The 26,902-nt window shown below is 38.1% G+C and overlaps 1 protein-coding gene across 1 annotated transcript; it reads right to left on the reverse strand.

Annotated features, from left to right (window-relative positions):
• LOC115624713 (sine oculis-binding protein homolog) lies at window positions 1–26,470 on the reverse strand. The gene is made up of 4 exons (XM_030519536.1): window positions 26,307–26,470; window positions 23,997–24,164; window positions 3,947–4,400; window positions 1–2,303 (listed from the first exon to the last, which is right to left on the reverse strand). The coding sequence occupies exons 2-4, from the start codon at window positions 24,129–24,131 to the stop codon at window positions 313–315; spliced, it is 2,580 nt and encodes an 859-aa protein (XP_030375396.1). The 5' UTR covers window positions 24,132–24,164; window positions 26,307–26,470; the 3' UTR covers window positions 1–312.
• Between the last annotated feature and the right edge of the window lie 432 nt (window positions 26,471–26,902).

Consider the following 26,902-nt stretch of genomic DNA (forward strand, 5'->3'; position numbering starts at 1 on the left):
TGGCTGTAGGGATATAATAAATATTTTATTTTTCTTTAATTATTCAAGATACTGCAATTACGAGTATACGAGTATATGCTCCCATTTACATATCCTCATTATTTGTGCAATTTTTCTTTTCTTCTTCAGCACTTTGTGCGTCACTTGCTACTTAGTACTTTATGCCTCTCAGCACTCTTGAATACATGAATACATGCACATGATCATACTTATGCTAGTATGTATACATACATATGTATCTACTACATAAATACTAATAATTTTAAGAGTTTCTAAAGACTATACTTGTATATGTATATTTTACCGCTACTGTTACTTTTTAACTTTAGCATAGTTGTTGTGTGTATTGCACTCTTCGTCATCCTTGTGGTTGTTGCCACCTTCTTCAGTGTTGTTGTCGGTGCCCTCGGCACGTTCAGCCTCTTTGAGAGCCATCTTCTGAAAATCGCAGTCGATAATGCGTTTGCGCTTGCGCAGCGGTCGGCTGCATTCGGCAGCAGCAGCAGCAGAGCTACTGTTATTGTTGGTGTTGTCGGCGGTGGTGCCAGTGACGGATACTGGGTACAGGGCGGACTCTTTGGTTTGAATGAGGGTGCGTTTGGTTTGCAGCCGTGTGATTTTCAGCTTGGGCACCTTTTGGGATTCCTGCTCGGGCGACTGCGCGACTACTGCCCCATCTACGGCTGTCGATGTCGCTACCGCTGGTGGTGGTGAGGTCTCCTCAGGCACCACATTGATGCAGTGGGAGGGCGCGTCATGGGCACCCTGAGAATCAGTTGTCGTTGGCGAAGAGCATGACGACGACGATGGGGGTGGCGGGGTCTTTGGTGTGAGTTTCTCCTCTGGTTCCTCCTGTTCTTGTTTCTCATCCTCCACTTTGGCCTTAGTACAGTCCAGGGGCTGCTCCTCTGATGGTGCATCCACTGTGCTTGTTCTTGTTGCAGATGGGCTGGTCCTTGACCGCTCCTGATCGAACAGTTTGCGCTCTTCGGGCTTCAAGTGTGCCCTGTAGAAGTCCACAACGGGCAACGGTACTGGTATGGGTATGGGCAACGGTATAACGATGGGATATGGCACCATGACGGTAACGGGTGGAGCAGTACCCAATAGAGCACCAAAAGCGCTCTGCATCTCGTGCAGCTGCGGTGGCAAAGGTTGTGGCATCTGTGGTGGAGGAGGTGGTGGACCAAATGGTGGGCCGAACCCCCGGGGCAACATGCTGGGTGGTGGCGGAAGGAAACCATGGGGAAGTGGTGGACGGGCGCAAAAAGCGCCGGGGTGCAAGAGTCCGTTGGGCGGAGTAGCAAAGTAGCTGGATGGTATACTGGTGGTGACAGATGCATTACCATTGGTAGACGGGCGAATCAAGGACTGTACGGGAGATGGAACACCCGGCTGTTGCTGCTGCTGATCTATCATTGGGGATAGAGGGGGAACACTCATGTGCAGATCCTGGACGCTGGAACCGGCAAAGTGACTAATCGTAGAGTGGGGACCGGCGGATGCAAGTGACTGCTGCAGCGGGCTGGCACTGAGGCGCCCATGAGGCGCTGCTGGTTGCTGTGGCTGCTGCTGCTGCAGGTGGTGCTGTTGCTGCTTTTGCAGTAAACTGGCAACTGTTTCGGAACCTGTGGGTCCGCGATGGGGACGTTTGCGACGACCTGGCTTGGAACCGGTGTGATGATGACGAGTTACTTGTGGCCCCGTAGAGGCAGCTATGCCTGGTGCCACCAAGCTGTGATTGTGACTGGGACTCTTCTGTGCCAGCAGCTTGGACACGGGCGCCACTGAGATCAGGGGTTTGCTGTGATTGGGCGGCGTATCGCTGGGCGAGCTGCGTTTTAGTGCAATGTTGCTGTGGCAATTGTTAATGCTGCCACTGAGAAGTGGGCCTGGTGACACGGATATGGTTGAAGCCGGCGAAGCGGAACGACTGCGGCAATTCCGCATCCATAGGTCGGGCGTTATGAGAGATGTGCTATCTCCGCTGGCAGCTTGATCACGCAAATGTGGGTTCATGTCGAGATGGGCTTGTGTCTCATTGCAAAAGATCTGCATCTTGTACTGATTGAGGCACTTCTCCGAGCAAAACTGCAGTTGTGAGGCACCGTCCTGAAAGTCCACGTAGCTGACAGCATGACGGACGTGTTTGCACCAATCACAGGTCTTAGCCTTCTTGAAGGAGGCGCGTCGACTCTGGGTAAAGCAGCTTTCCGAGCAATAACGCGGTCCATCGCTACTTGTCAAGTAATCGGGCGCATTTTCCGCTATGGGGCGATGGCACCAGCAGCAGTTATTGTAGTCTATGAAAAATTAGAAGTATTAAATAATGGTAAATATGGTCGAGATGAATGAAACATTATTTCCGAGAAGCTCATAAAAATGATTACATCTGTTTAATTTTGATCAACGATTTCTTCTTTATTTATTTATTTATTTATTTATTTATTTGAAGAGACCTAAGATAGAATGCAGTATAGCTGCAGTAATGCTGATGAAATTGTACCTAATCCAGGAATGCACCTGGAAATCGCCCGGAGTGGACCCGTAAAAAGGTTTTTCATACAGTTCTGTCTGATATTTCAAATTGAGTATTTTCTTTTACGATGCATACGAGTCATGCGTTTGGGAATGAAATTTCGGTTAATGCGATCTAATTGATGATTATTCGAACTTATTAGTATCATCGAGCTAAGTTATTTATCAGAAAACAGGAGTTTAGTGTTAATTCCCCAGAAATATTTGGACATATACCAAAAGCCTGTACCCAAAGTGTAGAAGGCTATTCTAGTTTTGTGCGCATGTACATACATATGTAGCACACGGAAGAATGCGAGGCAGACCCCATAAAGTATATATATTCTTGATCAGGATGACAAGACGAGTCATGTCTGTATGAACGCACGGATATCAAAAAGAGTAAGGGCTATAATAACCGAACTTAATATCTAGATTCTCCCAAGTCCGCTGCTTTGACTTAATTCTGTACTGTACACGATTCTGATGTAAATAAATACTGTTGTAATTGCACACTTCTTGAATAAAATTTATTTTATTTTTTGTAAATAATTAAACATTTTATGAGGGAGTGGTTTAAGAGTTTAACCCGCTTGAATCCAGCGTTCCTTTCTTATTTTCCGATTCTTTTCTGTTCTTAATTTTGCAGGATATGCCGACTTCTATTACCACTGGTATACCTATATTTGCCCAATAACTGGCCTCACTATGCCAATAATGATCGGCATTAATTGTATAATTGATGGACATGCATTGACAGACAGTGTTGACTCTATTAAAGACCTGCTAGTATACTATACTATACCACTCGTAGTACACATAAAGATTAATTGAAATATAATTGTTCCCAACTTTTGATATGTGTAATCTCACTCTGCACACCATATGCAAATCATTTCAGCTCACCTACTATACAAATCAAATATTCCTGGAATAGTTTCGAATTTTGTAAGCCATATTTAATGAATGTGTTATTCGATAATGCAAAAGCATCAGCCAAAACTGCTGCCGAACAATTCATGAAAAGTTATCAAAGTTTCCAGCCCGTCTGCCTGTTTTGCCTCTGCCGCTACCTACCTACCTTCCTCCCTGTTTCTCCCTATCTATAGTCTTGTATGTGTGTTGGCCAAGTTTGCGTAATGAAGCTGATGCCTGGGCCCAGACTCGGGCTGGTAGAAGTCGAACTTATCGAATTGCAGGCATAAAGGAATAATACAAAGGCAGGCGGGGCAAAAATTGTGCTAGCTAGTGGGGTTATGTTCCGGGACTAGGGATGAAGCGGGGTTTGACCAAGTGTTGTTGCATTTGCCGACAGGTCGTTTCGATGCGCTGCCTGTCCATTTTTGGCTGAGCTAGTATCTCGAATTTCATCAGAAGTTGTTGCAACCTCTCGGAAATTTTTTAATGATTTTGAGCGGATTTTACGCACCTATTTTCTCCTCCGTGTTCATCGTCGTCGTCGTCGCCGTCGTTGTCGACGTCGCCCCCACGCCAGTCATCACTGTCATCGCCGTAGCCTTGCCAATCGAATGCGGACTCTTGGAGTCATCCTCGCGGGAGCTGCGGGTGTCATGATCCGAGGGCGTCGTACTATTGCAATTTAAATTGATGGGCTTTCGAGCGCTATTGTTGTTGTTGTTGTTGTTACTGTTTATATTGTTGTTGTTATTGTGATAAAGAGAGTTGCGACTGCTCCGGGCCAAAACTGTCCGCTTTCGTTCCAGCAATAGCTGCTGTTGTTGTTGATGCTGCTGCTGGTTGGCCACCGCTGCTGCCGCCGCACTCTGCAAAAGACGCGACGTCTTAGCTGACAGGTCCAAGCGATCAACGCCTTCGAAACCATACCAGCCCAACAGCTCGTTCATTGTGTGCTCGGCAAATTCCTGCAAAACGGCGAAAACACAATACACAAGTTAAAGAAATACTCGTAAATAGTAAGTCTTTTAGGTCTAAAATATAATCTCGATAGTCGGCACATTAACACAGACCATTATATTGTTATCAATGCAATTAAGATTTTAACTACCTCTAGCGTAATATCTATACGGCTAGCGATGTTGGTATGTTCATTATCAGTAACTTCAGCAATTCATCCACCAGATTATCATCTGCTTCATTAATAGTTGTTAGGCATTTTACAACACTTGTATTATAAGAATAACTTATCCGATTTTTCATAAGATCATCCACTTTATATGCGCAGAAATTAAAAACCCTTACCAAGCCATGCCTTACAATAAAAACTATATTTTATTATATTTATAGTTTGTTCTTTTATCGGTTCCATAGTTTCATAGCCATGTACATAGCTCCATCACATATCACAATAGAAGTTCGATTTTAATACTTTTATATATAATAGTTTTGAATACAAAACTTAAGAACGCGCACAATAAAAACAATATACACTAACACTAGGATTCTACGATTTGGAGGGAATTCATTCCACCTGTCCAAACGGGTAATCGTTGGCGCTAGTTATATGTTGGACCCGTAGGGTAAAAGCGGCTTAATAGGTTTGTGCAAGGTATGTAACAGGCAGAAGGAAGCATCTTCGACCCCTTAAAGTAGAAATATTCTTAGCATGACGAGAGTAATGACATATAGTAGACATGTCCATCCGTATGTCTCTCTGTTTTTTTTAGTCTATACAAGTAATTTTAACTTGTTTGATTCTCTCCCCTCTCCACGGTACAGAATTTCGTCAATACTGCCCACATTTCAAAAGTTACATGAACCAAACACACGAAATCTATATAAAGTTAAATACTTTTGCTTTAAAATTCATCCAAATCGGTTCATTCTACTTAGTAATTACTATCTAGTCTTACACGTCCCGCCTTGATTGCTATGACTCTTCTAATATCCAGGCAGCACGAGGTTTTTTTTCAATTTTCCCTTCCTCGCTCCGCTTAAGAATTTCGCCAATACTGACTCCATATCAGAAAATATACAAATATCCAAATCCAATTATCCAAATCAGTCAATTCCAAGAAAAGATTGAGCGAAACAATTTCACTCCAGGACTACGCCCCCAAACTCAAGCATCAAGTTAACTCTTCGTCTTATTATTTCTTCTACTATGGGCCCATATAAATCCGCGCCGGAGGTACAGGGTATTTCACTGTCGGGTTTGCTCGAACTTAGCGTTCTATCTTATTATTATTATTGTTTTCCTCGCGATATATGCACAGCTTGCTAGGTACATGCACAGCAAATTTGTTTCGTTTGCATCTCGTGTTTCGAAAATCAACAACAGACAATATGTTCTGGACATTTACATTGCAGTCTATTTTCTCAACGATTTCTAACAACGAACATTTTAAACAATAATGTTAGTCACGCCTTTATCAAAATAATTCTTTACCTTTACTGTAATATTGATATGCGTCTTACTAAAAAAAGTACGAAGATAAAGTATCGAATGCCACACAGCATTACTTCTTGGAACAACTTTAAGCGACAAATTAAATCGTACGGTCGTTTTAAAGAGCAGAGATACAGTTTTCTTTTTCTGTGTCTTAACCATAAATACTTAAAAATGTGATAATATCATGAATTCATTTATTTATTAAACAAGTTTTGTTCAAAGAAACTATTTCCATTGTGTCTGCTGACCTGTAACCTTGTCAAATAAGCTCAAAAATTGTCATTTCATTATGTTTCCAATTAAACCAACGGACATGCGTGCATGGTAGCTGTTCATATTGTTGTTGTTGTTGTTGTTGTCATGATGTCAATGTAATCAATAACACTGTTCAAACTTGTTGAAAAGCTGCTTTTAAACAGATACAAGCATATCACTTGGCAGACACACATACACTCACACCTATCGCCACACAGGCAGAAGAAAAAACTTCATTATAGACTGGGAGGGAAGTTCGATGCCCATAATCCTTGCTGCTGTTATGGTTCTTGTTTTTGCTGCAATGGGATATGACTTTGCAAGCTGCAGCAGCAGACGACTTGCTAGTGGAGGCCCCCGGCTGGGACGACCGGGCATGATACTGATATATAATACATTTGTGCTGGGGCGTGTGTCGCCTTTTTCCATATGCTCGTATACAATACTGTTTTAAAATTAAACTCATTCTGGCAATGCGTTGCACAAACATACACACACACACTCGTGTGGTGCATATACTTTTACAGATCAAGCAACATGCGGCTGCCCAAGTCGCAAAACTGCTGCGACTTTTGATTCTGTACGTATGCTTCGCGGTATTCGCAGGCGCTCAGTCGAAAGAGACGAATGGACAAAACCAGAAGATATGCACGAAAATTTCACACAAGGCTACCAAACTGCACAGATATACATATGTAGTATAAAGCCCCCACTATCAAATTACATTCAAATTGTCATTTTTAAAGTCGGCGTGTTGGCTCCAGCATCCAAATTGTCGCCAGGCAGCCCTGTCATCGCAATTGTCAGTTTCTTGTTGTTGTTGTTGTTGTTGCTGTGGCAGCCATCCATGCAACTTGGTTGGTCGGCTTTATGCATGTGGTGGCAGTGTCATGGGAATTTCAAGATGATGGGGTAAGCTTCACAGATTCGCAGAACGACTTCAGAAAATTGCAGACTTTACTCATATATGTATATATGTATGTCAGATTAATGCGAATGGGAAGCCTGATATTATCGGTATATAATAATATACTTAATTGCATAATTTTGCAATATTGGCAAAATACAAGCTTTGCTTGCTTTAGACTTAAGAGAATTTCAATAACAAGTTTAGTTATCCTAGCTCGTATATTCTGAGCTCCTTGGGCTCATATGAACGGATATGGCCTACATATAAATTGAAAACTGTAGAAGGGCACAATTTGAAGTCGTTCAAAGGAACACAAATTGTATTATAAACCGCAATATACGAACATTCAATAACTCAATATCACAATTGTAACTGAACAGTATCTGCATATATTTCATTGTATGACCTACATGGGTTTCTTTTTTGGCTTCAAAAATAAAATATCGGCATTTTTAGACTCAAATCAATGTTATATAGTAATGTTGTTCGATGACAGAGAATCTCATATTCATAGAACGGGTACCTAGACTGAAAAGTTAATAATAACAAGCTATATACTTGTATAATATATACAAGGGCGTATGCAATGGGGAAGCTGGGCCCCCTAAACAAAATCTCCCATCACATTCATTATTGTGATGCACTATTCGCCTTAAAATAGAACTGACTTGACTTGGACTGCCAAAAAATTAAAATTTTGATTAAATAATGCACGATGCATTTAAAAAACAAGTAAAAAAGCTAAAGTCGGGTGTCCCGACTTTTAAATACTCTGTACATATGTTTACCATAATTATAGAAAATAAAAAAAATTAAGAAAATAAAAAAAAAATTTGATCGATTTTACCTCTCTCGGTATTTGAACTCACGTAAAGGGTTTATAATTGCACATTTACATAGCAATTGCGTCTGTGTGAGTGTATGTATGCCTATGCGCATCAATTCGTGTCTGTGTAAGCATTTTCGCAGTCAACCAAACAGCAACATCAACAACAGCCGCGGGCAGCGCTTGAGCAGCGCTTGAGCAGCGCTGCAGCAGCGCTGCATCAGCAAATATATTTATGGCTATAACTTCTTGTTAAATCGGTCTATCATAATGAAATTTGGCATACGGACACATAATAACTAACTGGGGGTATTTCCAAAATTTTAGTTTGAAATTCCAAGAATTACGGGAGTTACGATTTGCGGGGTAGAGGGGGGAGGGAGGGGAATTCCAAAATATACATTTTCTGCGTATTCACATAAGGCATCTGGGACTAAAATTTGGTGTTCCTAGGTCTTATAGTCTCCGAGATATAGGCGATTATACAAATGGAAAATCGGGAAAACCCCCATAGGGGGGAAGTGGGGGGGAAAATCAAAAAAATAAAACAAACTCGTATAGAATACACACATAACGCATCTTCGTGCAAAATTTGGTGTCTCTATCTCTTATAGTCTCTGAGATCCAGGTGTTCATACGGACGGACAGACGGACAGACGGACAGACGGACAGACAGACAGACAGGGCTAGATCGACTCGTCTCGTCATGCTGATCAAGAATATATATACTTTGTGGGGTCTGCCACGCCTCCTTCTGCCTGTTACATTTTTCAGCTCCCGCAAACCTAATATACTCTTGTACATTTCATGTACAGAGTATAATAACTTATGCATATGATCAATGAAAAAACTTCAACAAATCCAACGTCGTGCGTCATAATAATGAACGTGTGGACTTTATATGGCAACAATTTTTATAATCGGGACACTCAGCTTTAGCTTTTTTACTTGTTTATTTATTTATGTGTTTGACAAATATCTGTCAATATTATAACATAAAAATATACGAGGTATACATTTATATATATATAACCAAAAAAAAAAACAAGAAAGGAATGCTAAATTCGAGCAGGCTCAACTCTTAAATACCCTGTACCACCCCACAAAAAAGTAATTAAATTAATTAATTAATTTAATTAATTAACTAATTAAATATAAAATATTCCATGCATGCATACATACATTTACATTTACATCAGAATCGTGCCTTATGCGTGTTTGTGTACTCGTACATATGTATGTATGTGTGCATTGGGCCTGGTTATATGGCTATAAATTTCTTTCCGATCATTCTATCATAATGAAACTTGGTATACGGATATATAATCCCTAACCTAATGTGACTACCAAATTCCAAGAATTACGGGAGTTATAGAAAATCGTTAATAGGGGGGGAGTGGGAGTGAATGAACAAACTCGTCCTTTCTCGGTCTCAGGAGAATCTGTATACCAAGTTTGGTTATTCTAGCTCTTATACTTTCGGAGATCCTTGCGTTCATACAGACAGACAGGCGGACAGACAGACGGACAGACGGACATGGCTATATCGACTCGGCTTGTCATGCTGATCAAGAACATATATACTTTGTGGGGTCTACCAAGCCTCCTTCTGTGTGTTCCATGTGCACTCGCACAAAACTAATATACCCTTGTACCCTTTGGGTACAGGGTATAATTAAAATTAAATAGAATTAAAATCATTTTTGAAAAATTAAAGATTTTAAAGCGCAACAGCAAATATTATTCACACCTTAAGAACTGAGGTATGCATGATTTAATCGAACTGAGAGCATGTGTCCGTATGCAAAGGTTAATGATGATAAGCCAATTTTAAAAGAGCTCTGCCCGCAGCTGTCGTTGCTGCTTGGGCTCAACTCTATTCTGTACACACGCTCACTAGTGCAGCGTTAAAATTGGCGTATTCATTAAATTCTGCATTCATGTACAGAGTATAATGATTCTAAGTGTGGAATATTGCTTGGCAAACTTTTATTTTATGTTGTGCATATAGCAATAAACATTTTTAACACCCAAAGGGTAGAAGGCTATATTAGTTCTATGCGAATGTATGTAACACACAGAAGGAGGCGTGGACCCCACAAAGTATATATACAAGTAAATATACAAAAAAAAAAAAAAAAAAAAAAAAAAAAAAAAAAAAAAAGGAACAAATGGTTTTTCGGCAAAATCAATTTATTTTATTCAAAATAGTCTCCTTCTGCTTCAATACAGCTTTTTGCACGATCGAACAACATGTCGAACGAGTGTTTTAGCTCGTTGGCCGGTATGGCCGCCAGTATGCCGGTGCAAGCCTTTTGAATGGCCTCTACACCTGCATAACGCTTTCCTTTAATGGGCAAATGCATTTTTCCGAAAAGGTAGAAGTGGTAGAGAAGGTAGAAGAAGCACGGTGCCATATCAGGTGAATACGGCGAGTGGTTAAAGGTTAAAATGTGATTTTTGGTCTTTAATGTTGGATTCTGAGCAATTTTCGGTCGAGATGTTCAATCCCATTTACATCAATTTCAATGATGATTTCGGCTGATTTTTGATGAATTTACGCACAGTTTCGATGGAATTTTCGGTCCTCAAGACCACTTTGAAAACGTTGAAACCACTAGTGCACTCTGCTACGGGATAGGGAATCATCGCCATAAACTTGTTCCATCAATTGAAACGTTTCGGTAAAAGTTTTACCAATTTTAAAACAAAATTCAATGTTGGCTCTTTGTTCGAAGCTCATTTTCGCACCAATAACACAAACATACTGACGCTTAAAACGCAATAACTTCACTTCCAATCGATGAAATGTCATGAAATTCTCTCTTGTTTTACTTTAAATGCGTACGACGGTCATATATAGTTCTCTAGCAACAACTATTTTGTTAAATAGTTAATACATTTATTTAAAACTTTGTAATTATCATATTTTTAATCGATATGTGACCACAAAATACGATTAATGTAATGTTTATGAACATATACATATTCATAGAGAAACCCATCTGTAGAGATCTCTTAAGCGTCAACTATGAATCATTTCACTTAGAATTCAGTGCAGCCAAAGGCCTGCTATTCAAGCAATAACAACAACAATGGAAACAATTCAACGAATGGCGAGAGACAAAAAAGCACCAAGCATGCAACAAGACACCTCCAGCTGCACCCAACTTGCAAATTAAGCGGCGCTGCCAACTTGCTGACAAATCTTACTGGCCTCGAGCCCCTCCGTTCGCTGCCCATTCATGCCACTCGGTAGTCACTCAAAGCGCTCACACGCTCGCTTGAGCCCCTTGTCCATGCCGCCCGTTGCCCTCCCTTATCATCATTGCCTCACTGGGGTATCAGTAACCGACTGCTTTCAAGTTTCAAGTCACCCTCTCTCACTCTAACTGCCAAAAGAGTATTTACAATTCGCCCGATAAAAATCTTTTGCCGGCTGCTCGCGTATCGATTACACGCCTCAGGTGCGACCTCGCCAAAGCCGAACAGGCTTTGGGTCTGACTGCAAGAGCGACTCTGACTGTCTCACTGCCTCAATGCCTGACTGACTGCCCGACAACACACGCTTAGCTCAAGTTCAGCTTCAGAATCCGATTGGCGGTAACTGGAGGCATGTTGCTGGTTGCTGCGTGCTGGCCGCCTGCTCGTTGAGTTGTTGGTGTTCCACTGCTGTATCATTTGTACCTTTTGATTCGTCGCCATCTCCTCATGCGCCCGTAATGTGCACTTTTTTATTTTTTTTTTGGCTCGTAATATCACTTTTCTGTTAATTTATGTTCGGTTTTTAATTTCTGATTTGTGCGTTCTGCTTAAGCTGCTAGCTAGACCGGCTGGTTTCCCCACCCTGTCCTGTCTTACACTGTCCTCTGTCGGTTCGACCGTCATACCAACAGCCCGACAGCCTCCATGCCAAAGACATTCAAACTCTTACTCATTGCAAGCGCTGAAATTCTAAACCGAAATGCGAATAAAAATCAATTAATTAAAAAATGAAATCGTACTCTCTGGCTTGTTGTTGTTTATTTGTTTTTTTTTTTTTGCCACGCAAATGAACTGTTTGTTGGAAGTTCTGACTGACTGACTGGCTGACTGCATTGGCATCCACAGATACATACTGTACATAGATGTGCAAATAGCTGAGCATCTTATTCGTACATATGTATGTACATACATACATATGGTAAATACATAGATATGTATGTATGTATCTCTGCCTAAAGTATTTAGCATTGCTATTGCTTCGTACAAGCACAAAACTTTTCGTAATTATTTCTCGAGCATTTTTGCAGATTGTACATTTGATTTGCCTTCGCTTCGTTTCATTTTGACTGTGCGAGCATTTCAAGTTTTTCAAAGTCTCAACTTACAAAAACATATCAAATTTTCATATTTATTATGAATCGTAATGAACTGACTGAACCGGTGGCTGTGCAAAATGTACAGAATATAGTGCACTAAGAGAAAAGTTTAGTTGTCGATTTTGATCTGAAGGTAGTAGAAACAAAATTATTAATACTATATATCTGTGATGCTACATATTTTTAAAAAATTATTAGTATGATTAATAAAGTTTTTCTAAATGTATTTTCATTCTTTATATTGGTATAAAAATGTCGTAAACAAACAACATTTCTCTTGAATTAGTTCAATTTTCTCACAACCATAGGTCTATATCATTTGGCAAATTTTATTTTCATTTTCTCAATTTGTAGTAAGAAGGAAAGTTCCAAAAAGGCATAATTCCAATTTTATTGGTCTTAGACTCATCGTTCGAAGATGTCCAACTTAACACCATTTAAAAATCGTTAACACTAGCTATAGTCATATTAGGCTACGCTAACAACTTATTCAACATGATTTTAGTCAGTCAAGCCATAGTGTAAATCTTTAGAAAACAAGTTCGCAATATGTAGTCGACCACATACATTCATTATTATGGCGAACTATTTGGATTTGTTGGAGTTTTTCTGTTGATCGAGAGCATAAATTATTATTTTAACTAAAATTTCAATGTTTCATTTTAATTAAGAGTCTGCATACCAAGTTTATAGCTTTGAAATGTGGACGGTATTGACGAACTTGGGATGTTGCAGTTTGTGGACGCAGTACTGGAGTGAAATAATTTCGCTAATAACCGATTCGGAGGAAAGATTTGGATTTGATAGAAAAGTAAATAATTGTGTATTGATTACGTGTGTCAAGTTTGGTTTATGCAGGTTTCGAAACGTGAACATTATTGACGAAATTCTGTAGGGGGGAGAGGAGTGGAACATCAAAAAAATAAAATAAACTCGTGTAGTTTAGGGACTACGAGCGTCCACATAGGACATTATGCTCAGCGGTTTCCGAAATAAAAATGGCAAGCCACGCCAACAAATTAGTTCTATGTGCAGTAACAATGTTGCATTTAAGCATCAATAATCAAATATTGTGACATCCTCGCTCTACAAATTAAAACAGCTTGTCGACTGGCAGCAGTACTAGTAGCTAGGCTTTTATTTTTATTTATTTATTTATATAATGCTAGCTTAAGATTAAAATCTTAAAACTAACAGAAGAGAATTATGGGGATTGGGCTTAGATTTTGTAGTAAATGTTTGTGGCTTTTAATTATTTAAATATGAGTTTGGAGTTATGTATTGATGGGTTTGCAATTAAAGTGATGGGGTTAATGTTTGAGAAAATAGATAATCTATTTGGTAGGAGTGTGGGGCATGAGGTGAGGATATGTGCAATGTTTATTAGCGCGTTATTGCAGAAATGGCAGTGTTTAGATAGAGTTTGGTCCATGAAATGTGTGTGTGTGTTAATGCGATATGTCCAAGGCGAATTCTATTAAGTTTTATTTGTTCTGTTCTTCATAGGAGGTTTTGCGGATTGTTATTGTACAGGTCAAGGAGAGATCAATTATCGGCGTTGCTTTGCTGGTACCAATAGGATGTTTGGTTGAATCGAAACGCTTGTTTTAGAGTAAAATAATTATACCCTGTACCCAAAGGGTACAAGGGTATATTAGTTTTGTGCGAGTGCACATGGAACACACAGAAGGAGGCGTGGCAGACCCCACAAAGTATATATATTCTTGATCAGCGTGACAAGACGAGTCGATCTAGCCCTGTCTGTCTGTCTGTCTGTCCGTCCGTATGAGCACCTGGATCTCAGAGACTATAAGAGATAGAGACACCAAATTTTGCACAAAGATGCCTTATGTGTGTATTCTATACGAGTTTGTTTTAGTTTTTTATTTCCCCCCCCCCCCCACTTCCCCCTATGGGGGTTTTCCCGATTTTCCATTCGTATAATCGCCTATATCTCGGAGACTATAAGACCTAGGAACACCAAATGCCTTATTATGCCCAGATGCCTTATGTGAATACGCAGAAAATGTATATTTTGGAATTTCCCTCCCTCCCCCCTCTCCCCCGCAAATCGCGATTTTCTCTAACTCCCGTAATTCTTGGAATTTCGAAATACCCCCAGTTAGTTATTATGTGTCCGTATGTCAAGTTTCACTATGATAGACCGATTTAACAAGAAGTTATAGCCATAAATATATTTGCTGCTGCAGCGCTGCCCGCGCCTGTTGTTGATGTTGCTGTTTGGTTGACTGCGAACATGCTTACACAGACACAAATAGACGCACATAAACATACATACACTCACATAGACGCAATTGCTTTGTATATGTGCAATTATACACCCTTTACGTGAGTTCGAATACCGAGAAAGTTAAAATCGATCAAAATTTTATTTTTGTAATTCTCTTACTTGTTTATACCCGTAGGGTAAAAAGGGTGTATTAGGTTTGTGCAAAGTATGTAATATGCAGAAGGAAGCATCTCCGACCCCATAAAGTATATATATTCTGAATTAGCATGACGAAAGAAATCGATCTAGACATGTCCGTCCGTCCGTTCGTCCGTCTGGATGAACGCAAGGATCTCAGAAACTATAAAAGCTAGAATAACCAAAGTTGGCATCCAGATTCTCCTAGGTCCGAGAAAGGACGAGTTTATTTTATTTTTTGTAATTTTCCCCCCTTCCCCCGCTACAGAATTTCGTCAATAGCATCCACATTTCAAATGCTACCTAAGCCGGTAAATTCTGAGAAAAGTTATTAGCGAAACAAATTCTCTACAGTACAACCCCCCAAACTGCAGCAACAAGTTCGCTCTTCTTCTTCCTCTTTTTGTTCGCATTTAACTCAGTGACGGAAGTTTACCTGGGTACAGGGTATTACACTGTCGGGCTTGCTCGACTGTAGCGTTCTCTCTTGTTTAGAGCTAGGGTTATGTCGGAGGAATTGTAGTTGGGGTGTAAATAAGAGGAAGAGATGTGGCCAGTTTTGCAAAAGAATCTGCTGTTTCGTTTCCAGTAACATTCTTGTGGCTAGGTATCCAAATAAGTAAGTTTTATTTTAGGGACTTTGTGTTGTAATATTGATCTGATTGTGGTAGGATAGTAATGGTGGTTGTCGAAGTTGGCTATGGCAGTAAGGGCAGAAAGTGAGTCTGAACAAGCTAGGCTTATTTACAGATGTCTGATGTTATTAAAATAAATTGTACATAAAATGTACAAGAGAATATGAGGTTTGCAGGAGGTGAAAAATGTGACAGGCAGAAGGAGGCGTGGCAGACCCCACAAAGTAAACGAGTCGATTTAGCCCTGTCTGTCTGTCCGCTTCCCTGTTGTGGTTTTTCTGCTTTGGCCCAACTCTATCCTGCATAGAAACAATTCCTATGAAACTGTGCAGTTTACACCCTTAACTTTAGTTTGAATACCCAATAAGGGATAATCAATCAGAACCATTTTTTTAATATTAAAATTTCGTTTCTTTTTTCAATTTTTACATTTTTTTCTGAATTTCTATAATTATTCTACTCATATGTACAGAACATTTAAAAGTCGGGGCACCCAACTTTAGCTTCTCTACTTGTTTTAATTACGTACACTTTATCAAAGGTGTATGTATATTGTTTGTAGATTGCAAATACAATAATGTGAATAAATATTTATTGTAAATAATATCACAGCTATGTGATTCGGGAACACGGTAATCCTCAGTCAAAGTCTGGCTCCTATGTATGTACATATATCTATTGGATCAATGCCTAGATCAATTCCCACACCTATGTATTTTCAACCACTGGTGCAACAAGCCACTTTCCCTGCTCCACACCCCAACCTGAGTCTTGTTTTTTTCTCACTAGCCTGCCCTACCCCACTGCATGCATAGACTGAGGCCCTTGGCCTGGCTGTTACCCGAGTCGGCCACATTAATACATGTCTACAATTTCTCAAAAGAAACCTAATAGAATAATGTAAAGTAGACGAAGTCGACGACGACAGCGATGGCAATGGCTAACGACTACGACTATGGCAACACAATACGCTTATAATAACTCACCCTGAACCCAGTAAACTGAACTGAACTGTGGTGCTGCCTGCTACTGGCTGCTCGCTGCTCACTTCTCGCAGCTTGTGCTAAAGCTATGCCAAACTAAACTAAATCAAGTTGCAACACAGGCGAACATGGCAAGCCAGCCCAATGGTGCTGCGGCCTCAGTCGCTGCCGACGGCAACGGCAACGGTGACAGCGCCGGCGATACCGACACCACCACCACCACCCCAAAAATAAAAACAACACCCAATGGCAACAAATTCTAGAATTACGCTAGTTTTCTCAGCGGCCCAGCGTATGCTTATACGCATGTGTGTAGGTATGTTTGTGTGCTTAAGTGTATGTGTGCTCACAAAGTCAGTCGGTTTTTAGTTTGTTGTAATCGAATATCGATAGCTCAGGATTGAATGACGCGCGTCCTTCTTTTGAATTCTTACATGGCATACTTGGGTTTTTTGCCTCTGTGTGAATTTTCAGTTGTCGATGTGTTGCTGTTTTGCAATTTAATATTTTATTTCATTTTAATGTACATCAGATATGGGCAGCTTGACATACGTACATATGTACATGCATATATGTGCATTTATACATACAAATTATATAGTATGTGAGTAAGCATTTGAGTGCCTTAATGTGTGTATTGGTTTGTGCAGATTTGAGCTACAGAGACTAATGGGTTATGGATTAGATTACAATGACCCTTCGAAAAGGATAAGAATTGAAGTGGCAATAAGAGAGAGATATTGAGATATTCGATTTGTGAACTAGTATTTTTAACTTTTATTATTATTTAAGCTCCTTTTATCTTTGCTTTAATATACAACTTTTCGTCTTTACGTCTTACACTTTTTAAACCATGTACCCAAAGGGTAAAAGGCTATACTATTTTGGTCGAATGTATGTAACACATAGAAGGAAGTGTGGCAGACCCCACAAAGTATATCCATATATTCTTGATCAGGGTGACAAGCCGAGTCGTTGTAGCCATGTCCCTAGAATAACCAAATTTGGTATCCAGAGTATCTCCCAAGTCCCTTATTTTTTGTGATTTTTTGATTTATTTAATTAAGTTAATTTAATTTTTTAAAATATATATTTATTTTAGTTTTTTTTTTTTTGTGGGAGTGGGTACAGGTTATTTAAGAGTTGAGCCCGCTCGACTCTAGCGTGTGCGTATGAAATACATTTTTGGAGAATAACTTATAGATTCAACAAAAACTTAGGTAAGTTTTGTTATATTAGGCAGGGAAAAAGCAACTATCATAATGTCTTATGGTCGATTTGCGAATAGATTTTCAACATCTTTAAGCCAAAACTTTCATTTGAATAATCAAAGCTTTCGTAGATTTCTCAATGTTGCAAGTACATAGATGGTGGATCAACTAAATCTCTCTCACATACACAGGCACACATAACCTAAGCACTCGTGAGCTTTCCCAGTGGCTCAAATTAATTTAACGTTATTTTAATTTAAGCTTTTGTCGCTCCACTCCAACTAATGGACGCACGCTCACACCCACACCTGCAGCCAGATACTGTCAACTACAGAGCGCGGGCGGCAACGGCGAGTGTGACTGATGCGCTCGCTCTCTAACAGGGTGACTCAAGTTACCTTCTGCACTTACTGCCGCTTTGTGTAGAATTTATCATATTCTATTTTGTTTGTAATTTAATCTGCTGTGTTGTTATTAAAGTTCTGCCATGCGGCGACATTTGAGATGGCCCTCTTTTCATCATGCGGCTGCTGCTGCTGCTGGTGCTGCTGATGCTGCTGCTGCAGAGAGTCGAAGTCGGGGTCAGGAAATGAGCCCTGAATGCTGCCTGGTACCGGCTGCCACTGCCATCGTCATCGGCATTGCGTGTCATTGTGTGTGTAACTCAATATACCTGTTTTGCAATGGAACCTGAGTGCGTGAGTTTGAGCGTTTGTGTGAGTAGGGAACTGTATGACCTCGTGTTCTTTTTAATTATTTATAGAACTGCACAGAGTTGACTAATCATGAGGACCATTGGATTGTGGTTCAGCCCTTTATGAATAGAAATAATGCGAAAAGTAAAAAGAGATAAAAAATTATCTATTGCTTATTTTTTACCTGCCACAATAATTATTATAGAATTACGAATGTGTATTTTAATTTCATTAACACAGAAAATACATCGTACTATAAAATTTACAAATTATTTCCAACGTATACACGTTTGTTTATACTACTTATATTATACATTAAATTTTAAACACAAATTCTAAACATTTTTAAAGGTACTTTTAAGCTGCAATAATAATTAAATAAAGTTTTTTGTAATTCATGTGTGTTAGTATATGAGTCCTGCCTAGTCACAGTCGCCATATTTTGATTCGAAAGAAGGAAAAAATTAACTACAAATTAGGATTTAGTCGATTTTTAATTTACCTTGCATCCTCAATCAAATTAACACGCAATTCAACACTTCGAAATAAATGTATAAACTATTATCTGCCCTTAAAAACAGAAAGTATTGTAGAGTAAATTATACTATTTAACAGTAGGCTTAACGCTTTTGCGAATATAAGAAGTTCCTTATTATTTGTAATACTATACCACTAACCCATAGGCTAGAAGAGTATACGAATGTCTGTAACTTCCAGAAGAGAACGTTTCAGACCCCTCAAACTATACATTCTTATTCAGGATGGGTCATCTCTAAAAAAAGTTCTAATTATAATTGTAATCTTTGAATATATATCTGTATGTTTGTTTTAATATTTTTATTTAAGTAGTTTCAATTTAAATAATTTGATTAATAATAACATTGATTTCAATAATTTATATCGATTCGTCTGATTAAGCCCAAGAACAAGGAAAGTTAGTTAGCTTCTAAACAAAATATAAGTAGTGTGGGGGTGTATCACAAAAAACACAAACTTGATCTGCGTAGAGATAGGGGAAGCTTTGCTATATACCATGTGTGATTATTGTATCTCTTTTACTTGATGGGAGCCTTGCGTTGGTTTAGTCGGACATGGCTATACCGACACGACTTATTATACTAATCAAGAATATATAACCTTTCGGGGATATTCAACGCCTCCTTCTGTGTGTTACATACGTTCGCACAAACTAGTGCACTCTTTTACCCATACACGGTGTGCAAAGTACAAATTACACTACCTAATGTTTTAAATACAGCCCATTCATTGCAAATAGCCAGTAATTGGAGGTGCATACATACGAGTATGTACCTATGTATGTATGTACTACCACTTACTGCATTACGTGTACACATTATGTTCATAAATACGTCAAGGAAGCGACTGTTCAAATTTTGTCCACCTTTCGACCTTGCCCAACAACGTTTTCAGTCCAAATGGGTTGTGTTTCTCATTCGCTCCTTTGTTGCACTCATATCCTTTTGGACGCCTTGGTCGTCATCGTCGATGCCATCGTTGTCAGGCGGAAACCTTGAAGCGTATCGTATTTCCACAGTCCTATCGAATAGCACCCATGGAGCGCGTTAATGTTGTTGTTTAATTATATTGTGTATGGATGTGTGCGTGTATTTTTGCCAGCTCTCTTTTTCTTCTTAGCCATTAAATTTGCTGTGTCTTTGTAGCAAATGCAGCTTGTAATTATGACACGAGCTGCCTGCCAGAGAGCAGCGCGTGTTGATTTCAATTTTTTAATTGATATTTTTATAAAAGCGTGGCATACTTTTTGGGGCATAATGGTATCGAATATGGGCTGGTACTATTTTTTATGTAAACGACAATGAATGTATCAAACTACCAAAATGGCATATGTATCTTAAATGTTCGTACATATGTACTGTGTATATATGTTTTGAAGTTAACAGTTGTTGTTCACCTTATATACATAGATATAAATGCCTTATTGGCATATACTCTTGTGGTCTGAATAAAGTGAGACCAGACATCTTGTACTTCAACTTCTACAGAGTATAAATATGTACTATAAGATCAAAATTGCCCGTCGCAAACACGCAATTGAAACATGGCATATGCTCAGCAATTTTTACGATTCGATAATCACACTAAGAGTCAAGCATTTGGGGAATAAAATATATTGTGAGAAGCCCTAGCATTCTGAATACATTTCACGATGAGACAGATTGCATTTATATTTATCTTTAATTTGTTAGCAGTCAATTAAATCATGTTATTTGTGCAGCTATAATTTAAAGAAGATCCATCAGTCGTAGTCTTCCAAAAACAAAGCATGCATAGGAAGTTTGTCACTTAGCAATCATCTTCGAGTGTCGTGTGTCGGTGTTTTAATAAAAGGTTTATCTGAAGGAATTTGTGCCACCAAGATGAGTATTTTTAATATGTCTTTATTATTATTGTTTTAAATATATTTCAAGTTTAATATTAACTGAAATCATCTAAATTGTCTATAATAATAATATAAAGAGGAAACATTTGATTGTATGTTTGTTTGTTTGAATTGAAAAGGCTCCGAATCTACTAGACCGATTTAATGGATTCTTTCACTGTTGGGAAGCTAAACTATCGACGGTGAACATTGTCTATATTATATTTGCAAAAAAGAATAGAATCCTTACTAAATCGCCAATAATGTAACCAAAGATGTAAAAAAATTACCTTAAAAAACTCCTGAATAGCATGCTGTTAGTTCATTTTATATAATTTTGTTCAAATTTTAAGTTTTTCATAGAGAACAACTCTTTCAAACTCTTTCATACAAACAATTCCCAATAACAATTTCTCCAGGGTTTTAGAAATGTAAATGTGGTTGAAATGTTATCCATGGTTCCAAAAAGTATAGGTCAAAGTTACTGAATCTTTAGAACCGTTTTCTTCAGAATGTAGCGCTGTAGATGCATTCATAAATGCATACATACACCTACGAGTATATAGAACAGAGAGGCGGCCAGTGAGAATCTTTTAGCTAGCCAAAGCCATCCACGCTTTCTGCTGGCAGAGACCATCCAGCCAACTAGGCATCCAGAAAGCGAACCCAAAACGAGTCATGGCAAGCCAAACCCAACCCAGCTCATTCATTATAATACTTTTCTGTTTAATAATATCATTTGCTCAACTGCAAGCAAACGGCTACAATTTCAATTTACCGATCCGATTTCACGTGCAAAAACAACAACGACAATGTTGTTGCTGTTGTTGTTATTGTCGTGGGTCTCTGGCATTAAATTAATTTTGCTCATTTGCTCACAACCACACAGAAAATACGGAGAGTAATAGACAGAGAAAGAAAGAGAGAGAAAGAGAGAGAGAGATAGGGAGAGATAGGGCGAGATAGAGAGTGGTCAGTGATGCAAACAGTCGGTGGCCATTTGTTGCTCACTCGTTAAAATGATTATAAAAATTTATCAATATAATATTACATTTTATGCTTCAGCTTTCAGCCATACAAAGTTGGCGTAATCGCCAGCTCTCCGTTTACAAATGTGAATGTGGCCCGCAATGGAGCGATGCCGCAGCGAGGAGGGTGTAACAAAGTTTCAGTGAATTTTGTAATCCAAATCTGCCGAACTCCATACAGAAAAACACATACACGGACAGACACTGAGACAGAAACAGTCGCAGTCGGAGTCGCAACACACAATGCTTCTGCATATTTGAAATGCTCTCATCATGCAACCGAAACTGAACAGAGCATTGCTGGCGTTCTTGGTTCTCGTCCATCATTTAGCTGGAAACGGCTCATGTCGTATCACTTGCATTATGGTTTAAGATTTTGAGGTAAATGGATACTAATGAGTTTGTACTATGCTCATTTGGACTTATGTTTGTATGAAGTGGTTCATTGGTGGTTTGCAAATAGCTTTGTACAAGTAGTTTAAGCCAGCTGGCTGTAAGATAACTTGAATACATCCACTATCGATTAATGAGAAGCACAATCTATGATTACTGCCAGTTTGGTTGCTAGTTTTATGACCATGCTCTTAAAAAATAACTAGCTATAGCTCAGTTGAACTTAAAAAATGTGACGACACGAATCTTCCTGAACTTTTCTAAGCTACTTGTATATACAACATGCGTATGATATACTATAAGCAGAAAACTCTATTGGCTGATGGAAATCCGATTTGAGGACATTTAGCATCTTCAGATCTTCAGCAATTTATAAAATAACATGTTCAAATACATGACCATACATCAAAAGAGATTTAAAAAACACCAATCCTTCAGAATAAATCACATACTCTCGATCGAACACTCAAATAACATGAATACTATCTACTACACGTTCGATTCATATGCTTCATTTAATTAATTGTTAATTTTATACGTGTGGTATTAAATTATGGAAATTTTGGAAGCGAAATAATTATATATGAATTAAAAAACTACGCATATTGCATATCCGGCATTCACCGGGCCCAAAAAAATTAATACCATGTTCCGACGCCTAAACCATTCAATGAGATATTATTTTCCTGTTAAGATAAATCATCCATGGTCATTATATAAGTTTATAGCCGTTATGTCTAAAATGTACGGAAAAGAATGAAAATTTATTACTTGCTTTCTTCGTTAAATATCTTTCTCATAGTAATAGCGCTCACTCTTCTGACAGTAAATTACTTCATTATTATTTCACGCCTTACACGTAGTTGTCTTTAAGATAAAACCCTTCCTATATGTATTTATGGGATCAGATTTGTTGCCTTCTACCTGTTACCTCAACCTTTGCATAAACCGAGTACTTATATCCTCATCGCCCTTTCCATAATCGGTATAAGAAGCATATGATGTGGGCATGAGGGATATAACAACATACTAAATTCTCAATAACATACTACATTTTATGTATTGAATTGCTGTGTATACCTTTATTTTTAATCCCAATAATAAAAAAAATATTAAAGAAACAATCGAATCAACCAAAGTCTAGTATTCTATGTAAATGAATACGCCCAACATAAAAAGCATAATTACATAATGGGGAAAATATTCAAAAACCGTTTATAAAACATCGTACGAATATATGAATTTATTATAGAAGATAAAAAAACAATATATATTGTATTTGCTATACATGTATATCAGTATTTCACCAGTGCAAAAATTTTAAGTATTTAGTTTAGCGGAAGTGAATAAAAAAGATTATTAATTATAAGTTATTTTATTTAATTAATTGGAATTTAATTTCTGGATATTAAATGTCCATAGAATACCCATTTAAAAACTATCTGTGATAGTGATAGTCTGTGATACTTCTGCTTACATAGATATATATAATTTTGAATGTCCTCTATAAGTAGAAATAAAAACAAATGAAATTGTTTTCTTAACATTGTTTTAATGATTAGTTTGCCTACCTCGAACTTGTGTCCACTAATTATATGCGTAATAGTAGTACACATTATGAATTTGTCTAATCATTCCACAAATAAAAAATATATAAAACATAATAAAACAACATTGACTTGAGAAGCGGAAAAAAAATGTCAGAGTCAAATGCATATACAATATATTTTACTATAATACATTTGCTTTCGCTTTGTATTGCTTTTACGAGTGTTTTGTGCTGTGCATGCACATATGAATATATTTATATCCTTGTTATTGAATACTGCTTAAAAATGTTTCGTTGACAGCAGCAATTAATTATAGAATAATTTGCTTGTGCGTGAATAAAAATAAAATGTTAGAATGAGACGAAATTTTGGTTTAATTTTTTGCGACTTTTCTCGGTTTATTCATTTGCGCATCAGGGCTCTACAAACTTACCTTTATCTCATCGCTGGGCAATTCCTTTTTGATTTGAACGCCGACGACGCTTGGAGTGCCAACGCTGACTGCAGCCGAGGGCCCGACACTTGCAGTTGCATCGCGGGAGTTGGAAGGCGAGGCTTTGGCGGACATTCTTTCACAATGTTGGGACCAAAATGTTTTCGGCTGCAACACAACAACAATTGGGAATTAAGGCCAGATGCATGTATATCTTAAAAATGCATAATACGGCTTAAAAGATTTTCAGTGTGGCGGTAGAAAGATAAACAAACAAACAGAAAAGTCGTCTAAATACATATACTTTTTATCCTACATATGGGAGCATTTATCTAGCCAGCACTTGGGAGCAAGCAACACCTTCGCCAACGTTCTTGGAAACCCACACTTATACACAAACTTCCTTCCATCATTCGATAATTAATTACAGCGTCGTCTTTATTTTCACACATAATCGTGCTAGTAGCTTCGCATTCGTTTCGATCAGCCTCTGTCTATCTACACATGTATCTGCCATGCTTTGCATATTGTTTCGCATCTATTGGATACGCACGCAAGCAGATGACGGCGGCGATGAACGCGAGGCTGAGTTCTGCTTTGCCCGACGTTCTTCTTCTTGTTGCTGTTATAGTTGTACTTGATATCTACGGCGGTATATTTATATACCACACGCGTGAATATGTGTGTGTGTGTGTGTGTGCGTGAGTGGATTTGGTTCGGGCGCACTTTGGTGTCTTGTAATTTAATACCCCATACGAATGCTTCCACCTATCGCATGACACAAAAATAAAATTCGAAATACAAAAACAAAAACAAAGCGACAACATAAACAAACGCTAGTAAAAAACTAAAGGGCCAGATTTTCATTTCGAAACAAGAACTATAGCTAATGCAAAGACAAAAAGTATGCGTGTGCGATTAAAAAAAAGATAAAACAGATCTGTTATTAATGGTATTTGAAAACTTAACGAATAATAGTATTGAATCGAAACGGATTTAAAATGTAATTAAAAAACGGATTTCGTATAAACAAAAATATCCTTGTAGAGTTATTCTCCGAGAATTCTGAATATGATGTAGTGTTGGGCCGGTAAATATGCAAATACAAAACTAACTTATATTTAATAAATAAATTATATATTTTTCCAATTTTGAAACAAATAGATGATTCATCGCCAGACCTCGAGTCAGCAAGATCGAATGATCAGGCAAAAGGTCAAATATGTAACGTATGTACGCAGGAAATATTTTTCTGCTTTCAAATGAAGGAATATGAGCTGAAGCTCTAAAATTATATCTTTGAAATATTGGCCAAACATTTACTCCTAATAGAATACCTGACATGGTGTAATCAATGAAGCAATCAATCATTCATCAGTATATTTCAACATTTTACACAATTACGTAATATGAGAAACATTCAAATGTATTTTGAGACAAAAACAAAACGAAACAAACATGATGTCTTCCCGCTCTATTGCAATATATACGAATATGTACATATATAAAACGCAATATGAAATTGTTACCTATAGTTATTAGTCATAACATTTCCTAACACACCGTATTTACATATGAATCTTATGTGAAGTAGACTTCATTTGCTTGCCCGCTATTTATAAATTCATTATATACTATATAATATTTAGATATTAATATTTTAATAACAACATTTTATCTGATTCTGAGAGTTACTAGATATCGATTCTGTAATTGATTTCGATCACCTAAACAAAATGTTTCATATAATGTTCCTTTGCACTCCTAGTAAATGCTTTTATTACAAAGAAGATTTGTGATGTAGTATGCGTGATTCAATTGAAAGAAATATTGTTTCAGCATTTCTTTTACTATCACAAATCAATGATTTTTTAAAACTCTTTAAACATTTGTCACTTAAGAACTCTCTTCATATGGTATCTCTTCCTATTTATTATTGTTATTATTAAATATTCGTTTATTGCATGCACTATTGTTTTCATTCCGCTTTGGGCTTCTCGCTTCTGCTATCTGCTTTGTTTGCTTTCAGAACATTCCACATGTTTTTGACTTTTGCTTTTTAAAAAACAACAATTACGAGACACAAAGATTTGTAAAAGCAACATAAAGTTGTTGCACACAATACAACTTTTTAGTATGCATACGTATTTACATCTTAATGTTGCCAGTATTTTGTTTTTGAGAAAATTCACTTGAACAAATTTTTCCAATGCAATCGTATATATTCCAAAAATAGCATTATATTTTCAACATTTCATTTCGTATATTTTCTTTTTCTGTATTTTCGGCCTTTCAGCTTTTCACACTCACAATTGGCTTTTGCTTTTTGATTTGATTCTTCTTTTTACACAGACAACAACATCTAGGAAAACCGCGCACACATTTTCACTTTTCTTTCACGTAAATTTTTCCGATTCTGAGATATTTCTCCCGTTTTGCCTTGTATTTCCCGCTCGTTCTTCGTTCTTCTCAGTTTCTCGTCGGTCCGCACGCGGCCGCGTTTCACGTACAAATGACGGCTGCCAGCATTGGCATGTTGACTTTTACTTGCCTGCCTTTGGTGCTCTTGCTGCTGCTGCTTCTGCTGCTGTCGCTGCCACCGACGCTGCCTCTGCTGCTGCTGCTTCGGCTACGGCTGCTGTATGGTTTGCGTATGCGCAGCTGTGGGTCTCCCTACTGATGACGTATTGTGTTGGCGCTTTGTCGCTGCATTCAATATGATGATTCAAAGGCTGGTTGTGTGCGTGTGCCTCTTTGATTTCGATTCTCTGCTCATTTACCATTAAGAATTTTCCGTCTCAGGCAAATGAAAATGAAAACGAAAACGCTTACCAAATTATCTATGCACATCGTATTTAAATCGTTGCATATTTACATACATGTGTCTATATGCATTTGGTCTATGC

Source organism: Scaptodrosophila lebanonensis, unplaced genomic scaffold (genome assembly GCF_003285725.1).
Source record: "Scaptodrosophila lebanonensis strain 11010-0011.00,11010-0021.00 unplaced genomic scaffold, SlebRS2 tig00000061-arrow-pilon, whole genome shotgun sequence".
NCBI lineage: Eukaryota > Metazoa > Arthropoda > Insecta > Diptera > Drosophilidae > Scaptodrosophila > Scaptodrosophila lebanonensis.

Excerpts from the sequence above, each read along its gene's own strand:
- LOC115624713 (XM_030519536.1), bottom strand. The coding sequence starts at position 24,131 with ATGTCCGCCAAAGCCTCGCCTTCCAACTCCCGCGATGCAACTGCAAGT. Across the intron at positions 4,401-23,996 it reads TGCCCAGCGATGAGATAAAG|GAATTTGCCGAGCACACAAT; the intron begins GTAAGTTTGTAG and ends GCCGTTTTGCAG. Across the intron at positions 2,304-3,946 it reads GAACACGGAGGAGAAAATAG|ACTACAATAACTGCTGCTGG; the intron begins GTGCGTAAAATC and ends AATTTTTCATAG.